Below are 12,281 nucleotides of genomic sequence, written 5' to 3'. Positions count from 1 at the left end.
CAGTAACAATAATTGTATTGAGTACCTCTCCTCCTACCAACACTCGATCGTTAATATTCGGTAAACTATTTGTGTCTTCCACCGTGAAGACCGACACAAAAAACCTATTTAAAGTCTCTGCCATTTCCTCGTTTTCCACTATTAAATCCCCCCTCTCGTCCTCCAAGGGTCCAACATTCACTCTAGCCACTCTTCCTTTTTATATATTTGTAAAAACTTTTACTATTTTTTTGTGTTTAGAGCTAGTTTAGTTTCATAATCTATCTTTCCTTTCCTTATCGCTTTCTTAGTTATTCTTTGTTGTTTTTTAAAGCTTTGATGACGACCATCAATGCAATTGATGCGAAGTTTGTTGCATCAATCATTAAGCTAAACAACTCTATCCCAGACAGGAGCACCTTACCTTGCCTTGGTTTATAACATAACATCTCATTTGGTACATTAGATATAGTTGGCTTTGAGTGAGACAGCCAATTTCTAAGTCATGCTCTCAATCCACTGGGCACTGAGACTGACACCATTCAAAATCGTTTCATACAATAAGGAAAGGAAACTTTCATTTACCAATTTGGTCTGGATTAAATCTCAGATCCCAGAGCCCTCCATCTGAGGGCTGTGTAACTTGTTTGACAAGTCTTTAGAAACTAATCAAAACTGAGCCCTGGGGTAAGTAATCAGGGAAGTACTGCAAAACACCTGAGAATAGCAGAAAATGTAACTAATCTGGGTTTGCATCACATCCCTTGATTGTTTTAATATAATAAAATACATTAATCTAAAACGTTAGTGAGTAGCAATGAATAATACAACAAAGCAATGATTAAGCATCCATGGATGATTAGGTGCTTAGAACATGGAACATAGAAAACTACATTGATAAACTAAAAGATTTACCTCAATCACATTCTTCTTACTGGATTTGTCTTTTGAAGCCCATTCTAATGCAGCTCCTTTTAGATCCACAGTGAACTCAGGTTTGGATTGGTTGCCACCAAATTTCTAAAACGTCAAAAATTGAAATTGTAAAAGTTCACTTGAATTATAACCAATTAAAACATGAATTTGTTTATATTTTCATCAATCTTGTCTCCTCCCTTTCTGACATCATGGACCTCTTCACAAGGTAGCATTTTCTAGGTATTGGTCACTCAAGTACTTTCCAAAAGATCCATCTTACGCTTTAGAACCTATCTGACTTCTGCACAACATTATAATTGAACTAGGCCTCATCAACATGTACACTTCAAACAATACATTCTGGATATTGATATCATCTCCAGTCAAAATGGCTCAAATAGGGGAATGGAATTGCCAAAAAACAATGAGAAAATGGTTACCAACATGAATGAGTTTGAGATGACATGTTAAACCTGCTTCCAAAGTTCCACCAATGTGTTCTGATATCATGTTTATGATCATTATAATAGAAATTGTATGGAGCTGCAATGGTATAATTTTGACCCATATTGATTCTGGGAATTCCAGGATCAATCTGCCCTATTAAAAACATATTTTCCATAAAACACCAATTACTTGCATATAACTTTTAGCTACACTAAAACTGAATTTTTAATATATTGTTCAAAATGCACCATTGTGACCTACAGGGTTTGATTTCTATCAAGTATGTATTCCTGACTATTCCTCAAATGACTGTTTAATTACATACTTTTAGATCATATTTTTCAAGATAATTTCAAACTCTACATATAAATAGGGCCTGATGTAATTTCACTCAGAAATCACCAGTCACTATAAGGGAGGAAGTGACGGCCGATGTGAATGATCGGGTTGGGACCCTAGTTTATTTTTTACATTGTATCCTGGATAAATGCTCACTTCTCGAAAAAGCACGAACGATCGTTGGATAAGAAAAAAAAATGCAGGGTCACCATATATGCAAACAATGACATTAGACCCAGAATCCATGAGTGAATCCAAAACTTCATCTGGAAAATTTTGAAACCATCATATACAAGTTAACATCTACCTGGCTCAGGACTTTGACTCAACAACGAGGGAAAGATGGTGTATGCCCATATTAGGTTGATTTGTGACTTGAAGGAACTGGAAGGTGATTGCGTTTTCCTGATGTTGTTGTTCTTGTTTTACTGGGTGGAGTTAGTGGACTAGGAGCTACTGTTGAAGTATCCATGGTGAGTTGCTGAAGTGCTTCCTGTAAATCATGCATATTGCAGCCATTGGTGGTGGAGGGGGCTGATGTCCAGTACTTGGAGCACTAAACAAATGGACAGCTCCAAGCTGAGATTTTTTAACTGCAGACATTGAGCAAGTGGTGAGTATTACATCACACCCAAGCTTGTGCCTTCTTATTGATGGTGTAAAGGGTTTGTTGGGTCAGAAAGCAAGTCACTTTCAGGGTATTCAACCTCTGGCCCACTCCTAAGCATGACAGTCGTTCTTCCAAAGATGTTTGTAGTGTGGTGGTCAATAATGAAATTTTGTGATGGAATAGCTTTCTTATTGGGAGTTATCGCCTGGCACTTGTGTGGCACAAATATTACCTATCATTTATCAGGAAATATGTTGTCCAGATTCTGCTACAGGCTGACATAGGTTGCTTTATTATTCAAAGACTTGTAAGCGTTGAAATATTAGAATTGGCTAAAATGCTCATTTCTTGACTTTATGACAAAGGGAGTCATTGATGAATTATGGTGTGTGTCAAAGATGCTGCCCTGAGGAACTCCTACAACAATGTCCTGGGGCTGTGATGATTGGCTTCTGACATCCAAAATTATCCTCGTTTATGTTAGGTATGAATCGAGCCACTGACTGGTTTGCCACTAACCTCAATTTTGTTAAGTCTCATTGGTGCCATAATTACTTAAATGCTGTCTTTATGATGTTAAGGATAGCCTTTCTCACCTCTCCTTGGCACTCACTCTTACATGATGTGGAGATTGTCTGTACCTGATTAGCTGTAAAGACTCGTATTCCAATCATTATTTATTATTCTGTAAATTGAGTTGGTGTCTTTATATGCCCTGTTTGCTGTTTATGAGCAGATCTTCCACTCACCTGACGAAGGAGCAGCGCTCCGAAAGCTAGTGGCGTTTGCTACCAAATAAACCTGTTGGACTTTAACCTGGTGTTGTTAGACTCCTTACTGTACTCACTCTTACATCCATGTTTGGATCTAGACTGTAATGGGCTTTGGAGCTGAATGGTTCTGGCAAAACAAAAACAGCATCATGGAGCATCACTGAATATTAGGGTTTTTTTATTTCATAGATTATCAGTCTTGCTGGCAAGGTGTTGCCCATCCCCAATTGCCCTGGAGAAGGTGATGGTGAGCTTCCTTCTTGAGTCACTGCAGTACACCTGGCGATTCTTTTGACCTTTCTGTTTAGTAAAACTAAGGGACTTACTGGGCCATTTCAGAGGGTAAGAGTCAACCACATTGTTGTGGGTTTGGAGTTACATGTAGACTAGGCTAGATAAAAATGGCAGATTCTCTAAAGGACAAATGCCCTAGATGAGTTTTTGCAACAGTATATGGTGGTTTAATGGTCAGCATTATTGAGACTCACTTTCAATTCCAGATTTTTAGTAATTAATTGAATTTATTAATTCTGCTGTGGTGGGATTTAAACCCATGTTCCAAGAGTATTAATCTAGGCCTTTGTATTACTTATCCAGTTACATTACCACTAGGCCACCATCTCCCCGATATGTAGTAATTGGCTGTGTTAAGTTTGCCATGATTTTTTGGAGCTAAGACATACCTCAAGTTATCAGGCAGATGTCAGAGTGCCAGCTGCATTGTAAACTTAACTACATCTGGCATTTAGCCAAATAGGCAGGATGCTGTAAAAGCCTGAAGCCTTTGGCCATGTCCAATGCACTCAGCACTTTGTAATATCAAATTGACTTGCCACTTGCATCTGAGAATCATCCATTTGACACTTTTGGCTGAAGACGCTTGCAAATACCTCTCATTAGTACTGGATTCTGCCACTGTACATATTACAACTGCTTGAGCTTCTAATCATTTTAAAACTAGTAATGACACTGGAACTTGTGTTACAAATGAGGAAAATCCAGCTAAATGGATGAAATAATCCCTTGTAGAAGGATAATATAGAAGGGACCCTTTGGAAAATCCTAGGAAGGGTTCTTTCCTCGGCAGGTGAATTATAGATGGGAAATTTAATGGACAGTAGCATAGTGTTTATGTTACAGGATTGGCAACCCCAGAGAATGAGTTTTAAAGTTCCATCCTGGTTTGAGAATTTAATCTATTTGACTGGTCAAAAAGAAAAGAGAGGCGTATGTTAGGTCCAGGCAGCTAAAAACGGAGGGAGCTCTGGAGGAGTACAAAGAAAGTAGGAAAGAACTCAAACGGGGAATTAGAAGAGCAAAAAGGGGTCACGAAATGTTCTTGGCAGACAGGATTAAGGAGAATCCCAAGGCATTTTATTCATACGTTAGGAACAAAAGGGTTGTCAGGGAAAAAAATCGGACCTCTCAGGGACAAAAGTGGGGAATTATGCTTGGAGCCCAAAGAAGTAGGGGAGATCCTAAATGAATACTTTGCGTCGGTATTCACAAAGGAGAGGGATGTGTTGACTGGGAGTGTCTCGGAGGGGAGTGTTGAACCGTTGGAGAAAATCTCCATTACAAAGGAGGAAGTGTTAGGTTTGTTAGAGAATGTAAAGACTGACAAATCCCCAGGGCCTGATGGAATCTATCCAAGGCTGCTCAGGGAGATGAGAGATGAAATCGCTGGGCCTCTGACGCAAATCTTTGTCTCGTCACTGGACGCAGGTGAGGTCCCAGAGGATTGGAGGATAGCTAATGTGGTCCCGTTATTTAAGAAGGGTAGGAAGGATAACCCGGGTAATTATAGGCCGATGAGCTTGACATCCGTGGTGGGGAAGTTGTTGGAGAAGATTCTTAGAGATAGGATGTATGCGCATTTAGAAAGGAATAAACTCATTAACGATAGTCAGCATGGTTTTGTGAGAGGGAGGTCATGCCTCACTAACCTGGTGGAGTTTTTTGAAGAAGTGACCAGAATGGTTGACGAGGGAAGGGCCGTGGATGTCGTCTATATGGACTTTAGTAAAGCAAAGTCCCTCATGGTAGGCTGGTGAAAAAGGTTGGATCTCATGGGATAAAGGGGGAGGTGGCTAGATGGGTGGAGAACTGGCTTGGTCACAGAAGACAGAGGGTGGTAGTGGAAGGGTCTTTTTCCGGCTGGAGGCCTGTGACTAGTGGTGTTCCGCAGGGCTCTGTATTGGGACCTCTGCTGTTTGTGATTTATATAAATGATCTGGAAGAAGGTGTAACTGGGGTGATCAGTAAGTTTGCGGACGACACAAAATTGGCAGGACTTGCAGATAGTGAGGAGCATTGTCAGAAGCTACAGAAGGATATAGATAGGCTGGAAATTTGGGCAAAGAAATGGCAGATGGAGTTCAATCCTGATAAATGCGAAGTGATGCATTTTGGTAGAAATAATGTAGGGAGGAGCTATACGATAAATGGCAGAACCATAAAGGGTATAGATACGCAGAGGGACCTGGGTGTGCAAGTCCACAGATCCTTGAAGGTGACGTCACAGGTGGAGAAGGTGGTGAAGAAGGCATATGGCATGCTTGCCTTTATAGGACAGGGCATAGAGTATAAAAGTTGGGGTCTGATGTTGCAGATGTATAGACCGTTGGTTCGGCCGCATTTGGAATACTGCGTCCAGTTCTGGTCGCCACACTACCAGAAGGACGTGGAGGCTTTGGAGAGAGTACAGAGGAGGTTTACCAGGATGTTGCCTGGTATGGAGGGGCTTAGTTATGAGGAGAGATTGGGTAAACTGGGGTTGTTCTCCCTGGAAAGACGGAGGATGAGGGGAGACTTAATAGAGGTGTATAAAATTATGAAAGGCATAGATAGGGTGAACGGTGGGAAGCTTTTCCCCAGGTCGGTGGTGACGTTCACAAGGGGTCATAGGTTCAAGGTGAAGGGGGGGGAGGTTTAACACAGATATCAGAAGGACATATTTTACACAGAGGGTGGTGGGGGCCTGGAATGCGCTGCCAGGCAAGGTGGTGGAGGCGGACACACTGGAAACGTTTAAGACTTATCTAGACAGCGATATGAACGGAGTGGGAATGGAGGGATACAAAAGAATGGTCTAGTTTGGACCAGGGAGCGGCGCAGGCTTGGAGGGCCGAAGGGCCTGTTCCTGTGCTGTATTGTTCTTTGTTCTTCTTTTGACCACATCTCACCAATATAGCTGTCGCAGGTTCATCTGTGCACGACTGCATTTGTTGGTGTGGCTATTGCACAGTCCTTGTAGAGATTAAGACTCTTTTGTGTATTGTAGCCCTACCATCACACTATATGTTAAGAATGCCTTTTATAGTCCAGAACGGGGTATCCATCAGCCTCCAGCAGCAACAAGATTGTACACCATCACAACGTGTAACCTCATGGCTCAGCATATCCTTCACCCTCTCATCACCACCAAGCCAATGAGCGCTCTACACTGGTGCAATGAGGATGGCACAATGAAAGAGGCACCCAGCATTGCTAAATATGAGAAACCAATCTGATGAAACTACAGCACAAGGTATGTACATACTAAACAGTGAAAGAGACATGCTGTGGACATAACTAAGTGATCTCACAACCAACAACTCATTCAAAGCTTAAAAAATACCGCCATATCCTGTCATGAATAGTGATAGATAATTAAGCAACTAATGGGAGGAGGAAGCCCCTTGAACATTCCCATCGTCAATGACAGTGGGACCCAGCACCGAAGTCCTAAAGACAAGGCTGATACATATGCAACCATCTTCAGCCAGGAGTGCTGAAACTCTGGTCCTTTTCAGTCTCCTGAGGTCCTCATAAATAAGTTTTCAGCCAATTTAAGTTTTCAGCCAATTTAATTCATTCTACGTGACAGTAAGACGCACTGAACACAGTAAACAACATTATAGCACATTCACATTATAACACTGAAGGTTTGCACTCTAGAATTGGCCATGTTTTTCAGTACAGGTACAGCACTGGCATCTATGCCACAATGCAGAAAATTGCATATGTATATCCTGTCCATAAAAAGCAACACAGACCCAACCTACCCAATTACTGTCCATTCAGCCCACTCTCAAAAATAGCCAAGTGATAGAAGGGTCTTTCCAAATTATACTTACTCACTAATAACCTGCTCGTCAAAATTGGTGTCTGATTTCAAGAAGAAATTAGAAAATAGCTCTTGGGGCTAAAGGGATACAGTGGGGGGGGGGTGTGTGGGGGGGTGTGTGTGTGTGTGTGTGTGTGTGTGTGTGTGTGTGTGTGTGTGTGTGGAAATCGGTGATCAGCCATGATCAAAATGAATGGCGAGCAGGCTCGAAGGGCCGAATGCCCTACTCCTGCTTCTAGTTCCTATGTTTCTATGTCAATCTCAGACTGGGTCCCACCGAGACCACTCTACTCCAGGCTTCATTACACCCTCGGTCCAATCATGGATGCAAACTCTAAGTTCAAGAGGTGAGGTGAGATTAACCGCCCTCAAAGGAACAATCGGAACAAGTCTGGCAGAATGAGCTGAATCACAGAAGGATAGGGGCAGCAGATGCATGGAAACACTATCACCTCCAAGTTTAAAAGGGCGGCACGGTAGCACAGTGGTTAGCACTGCTGCTTCACAGCTCCAGGGACCTGGGTTCGATTCCCGGCTTGGGTCACTGTCTGTGCGGAGTTTGCACATTCTCCTCGTGTCTGCGTGGGTTTCCTCTGGGTGCTCCGGTTTCCTCCCACAGTCCAAAGATGTGCGGGTTAGGTTGATTGGCCATGCTAAAAATTGCTTCTTAGTGTCCTGGGATGCATAGGTTAGAGGGATTAGTGTGTAAATGTGTAGGGATATGGGGGTAGGGCCTGGGTGGGATTGTGATCGAATGGCCTCTTTCTGTGCTGTCGGGTTTCTAAGATTCTAAGATCTCCAATTGGCTTGGACATATGTCACCATTCCTCCATCTCACTCGCTCAAAATCCCCATCAAACAGCATTGTGGAAGTAGTTTCACTACACACCCCCAGCATCTGAAAAAAGAAATTCATCACCACCTTCTCAAGAGCTACCAGCATTGTCCCAACCCAAGAATGTTTTATTCTTAAAGAAGCTTGGAGTTGCTTCCCATTGTTGGCCTTAAGTGTCACTATTAACCCGAATTGGACTTGGTGCTTCGGAAGGTATGGGATATTAAGATGAGGTTTTAAAATGTTGGCGCCCTGAATTCCTTGCACTCTCTAAGATCTGATATTGGGCAGGAATGTATCAACTGGCAATCCAATGTCTAGAAATGAACCCTCTTTATAGCTCTCAAAGCTTACAAACTGGCATTGAACATTACTTGTTTGGTGCATCTTTCCTGAAATGCTCTTAAAGAATATTTCCTTACTCAAGGCTTTTTATTCAACTCAAAATCTGAGGTCCACTTTTCAAAAATGTATCCCAAGGTCTCTTTCCATCGATAGGAATCTGATAATCAGACTTGCTTTTGGGTAAAAGTCCTGTCTAACCAGTGTGCTGAATTTGGAACAATTTCCCTTTTCTGAATGCTGTATGGCATAAAGTGTTGTATGAATTGCTCACTGAAAAGGCTCAACGACATTCAATAGAGATTTTGAGACTAGAGAAGGGCTTAGACCAGAATGGCAAAAAACAGTTGGGTAATTTTTTTTCCTTTCCATGACAAAACAACAATTGCCAAGCAGAACAAACAAGGTAAAATATAGCATCTACATTCCTACACTGTTGTTCTTTGTTTATGCAAAATGAGACTTCAAGTATTCATTCCATTGTTTACTTTTATGCTATTTTTATAACCAAGTTATATGTATTTTAAAGTTGGTTATTACAAATCAACATAGTTGGACAGCAACTCCAAAGCAGACACATACTCCAAAAACCAGGTAGAATGTTTCAAGGCGATTACTCATGGCTGAATACCATTAATGATCAACTATGGTTTGATCTTGATCAGAATTCCAATTTGATGGTGATAAAGAATGTAGTACCACCAGGATTAACACAAATCTGTCCTATAGAACTATATCCTAATATGGAGTACAGATCAGGACTAATGGCAACCACAAAGCATCATGCATTCCCATAAAAGATGGTAACATGACCATTTGTTTTTCTGCTGTGGAAGGAGACAAAAACTTAATTCCATTGTAATGTAATGAAGTAGGCATTGTAGTAAACTCTATACGCGCAAGTGATGTTAAAAGGCCCGTTTATTAAAGCAGTTTTCTAGAAATTGTAATATTGGAAAGTACAGCAAAGTTGTTTAGACTGGTACCACAAAAGGCTTAAACATACCAGAAGCATGCAAGCAAGCAAGCAAAGCAGGTGAGATTTTCTAGCTAAGCACACCCCAAATTACTGCAGCCTATGAAACGCTGATGAAATGTAGTTATGCGTTTTTAAATGTCACGGTGCATGCAGAAAGAACATACAGTGGCAGTTGGACAGTTTACATAGGTGACTGCAGGCCGACACTTGACAGCACTTTTCCACGTGGCAAGAAGAGAAAGCAGGAGCTCTGGAACTGAGCTCCAATGGTAGAATGACTTGGTAGAAAGAGGGAAGAAAAGTGAAGTCACAAATGAAATGCACAACACAGTAGCAACAATATATTTTGCAGATATACAACCAAAATATCCACTGACAATTTTTTGCAACAATACACGATTTCCCAAACACTTAGGTGATAACTAAACCAAGACTTGTCCCACATTAGTTATTACAGCAATGCCAAATCTTTAAACTGTGCAATCTGTCAGCTACATATGAATAAACAGATCCTCTTCAATGTTACTTTGGCAAAACCAATTTTAAGAAAAAGCTCAACTAACTTCGTATTGTCATATCAAGGGGAAGCTCTTACTTCAATTACACAATAGGAAGGAAAATTAGTATCTAGTTCCAGTTTCCATTCGAAAAATAAACACATTTTCTCCTTGTGAGCAATCAATTAGATTTGCCACATTGACATACAGATAGTTGTGCAAGGAGTTTGAGGAAATTTCTGGCCCATTAGATTTGTTGGTACTACAGTATTTATTTACAGCTTTGATGGATTTCATCTGGTGTAAAATAATGGTATCTTTTGCACGTATCTAAAAATTCTCTCAAACACAATTCTCTCAAAACAAAAGTCTGCTTATTTTCCACAGTTCTAAAAAAATTCACAGCTGATTGCTGTAACAGCTTTGTTTTCTGCAGTGTTATTCAGAATGTTTTGGATGAAATTTGGTGTGACTGGAAAGACTTGAATGGCACTGGCGTCTACTTGGCTAGTTTGATTATGAATGAACTAATCCAAACCTCTTAACGATAACTTCCATTTATGTGATCTCTTTAATAGAGAAAAGCATCCCAAAGCACTTCACAAACAGTTAGGAAGGCTAGCAAAGGGCGGCTGCTCAAGAAGTGGGTTTTAGAATGGTCTTAAAGGAGAAGAGGAGGGTAGATAGTGCAAGAGATTTAGGGAGGCAATTCCAGAGTATGCATCTTAAACAGTTGAAGGAATAGTGCAAACAGTGTGGTAATGGGCAGAAGAGGCCAGAGTCACAGGAGTAGTGGCACAGATTAGGGTGGAGTTTAAAGGACGAAGGATATTGCAAAGACAGGATGAGGCAAGACACAAAGGCATGAATAGACTTAACGGTGATGTGAATCAGAAGTTTCCTCTGTGTGCACAGCCACCTCTTTCATGAAGCACCCTACAAAATGAGCACTGGGAGATTTCCAAATGACCTGATCTGAAACCACTTAAAGTTAGGCTACCAATTTTAAGATTTGCATTTTTATGGCAGGAAATTTTGTTTCAGTTTGAAGCAGTCCTAGGATTTTGATCCAGCAACAGTGAAAGAATAGCCATATATTTCCAAGTCAGAATAGTGTGCGGTTTGGGCACATAGAATCATAGAACCATACAGTGCAGAAGAGGCCCTTCGGCCCATCAAGTCCATTCCGACACATGAGAAAGATCTGAATTCCCACCTAATCCCATCTGCCAGCAGTTGGCCCATAGAACTGAATGTTATGATGTGCAAGTCTTCATCTAGATACTTTTTATAGGGTGTGAGGCAACTCGCCTCTACCACCTTCACAGGAAGCGCATTCCAGACTGTCACCACCCTCTGGGTAAAAACATTCTTCCTCACATCCCCCGCTAAACTTTCTGTCCCTCACCTTGAACCCTATGTCCCCTTGTAACTGACTCTTCAACTAAGGGAAACAGCTGCTCCTTATCCACTGTTCATATCTCTCAATCTTGTACACCTCGATCAGGTCGCCCCTTCAGTTTTCTCTGCTCCAATGAAAACAACCCAAGCTTATGCAACCACTCTTCATAACTTAAATGTTTCATCCCAGGCAGAATCCTGGTGAATATTCTCTGCGTCCCCTCCAGTGCAATCACATCCTTTCGATAATGTGGCGACCAGAACTGCACACAGTACTCCAGCTGTGGCCTCACCAAAGTTCTGTACAACTCCAACATGACTTTCCTGCTTTTGTAATCTATGCCTCGATTGATAAAGGCAAGTGTCCCATATGCCTTTTTCACCACCCTACTAACATGCCCTTCCACCTTCAGAGATCTTTGGACAAACATGCCAAGGTCCCTTTGTTCCACAGAACTTCCTGGTGTCCTACCATTCATTCAGTACTTTCTTGTCAAATTACTCCTTCCAAAATGTATCACTTCATACTTTTCAGGGTTAAATTCCATCTGCCACAATTAGTAAATGGGTGGTAAAGGGAGGAGTTGTGCCCATTAAGAACCAAAAAGGGGAATTTACCTATGGAGGTAGAGGGCATGGCTGAGGTATTAAATGAACATTTTGCATTGGTCTTTGCCAAAAAAAAGGATAGGCATCTGGAACAAGCCTCCTGAGAGGTTGGTGGAGGCAGTTGGTTGAGAAAGCAATTAATAAAGCAAACAGTTTGTCGGCTTATTTTAAAGCATCAGGGATCTGGACAGAGTAGATAGCAAGAAATTGTTCCCACTTTTGAAAGGATTGAGAATCAGAGGGAACAGATTTAAGATAATTAGCAAAAAAACAACGGAGACACGAAGAAAAACATGTTCTCGCAGCGTGTAGTTAGGATCCAGAAAGCTCTGCCTGAGAAGGCAGGTTTCACGCAAGAGGGAATTAGATTATCCGAAAAGGATAAACGTGCAGCGTTACAGGCAGAAGGTAGGGAATTGCTTCTCCAGAGACCAGCACAGATAT

The 12,281-nt window shown here is 41.4% G+C and overlaps 1 protein-coding gene across 4 annotated transcripts in view; it reads right to left on the bottom strand.

Annotated features, from left to right (window-relative positions):
• The window catches only part of arhgap12b (Rho GTPase activating protein 12b), a 191,967-nt gene that overhangs the window by 32,549 nt on the left and 147,137 nt on the right, over positions 1-12,281 (bottom strand). For 2 of the 4 annotated variants that reach the window (XM_078233355.1, XM_078233375.1), the window contains 2 exons: positions 9,495-9,608; positions 895-999 (listed from right to left, as the gene is read on the bottom strand). In XM_078233355.1, coding sequence (XP_078089481.1) covers positions 895-999; positions 9,495-9,608 — 219 coding nt within the window. The remainder of the gene's footprint in view (positions 1-894; positions 1,000-9,494; positions 9,609-12,281) is intronic. The other 2 variants (XM_078233365.1, XM_078233385.1) reach the window with 1 other exon arrangement.

The sequence above is a fragment of the Mustelus asterias genome, chromosome 2 (genome assembly GCF_964213995.1).
Source record: "Mustelus asterias chromosome 2, sMusAst1.hap1.1, whole genome shotgun sequence".
Classification (NCBI taxonomy): Eukaryota; Metazoa; Chordata; class Chondrichthyes; order Carcharhiniformes; family Triakidae; genus Mustelus; species Mustelus asterias.
Note: the sequence above shows the minus strand (reverse complement) of the source record. Positions and strands in the feature narration are given on the sequence as shown.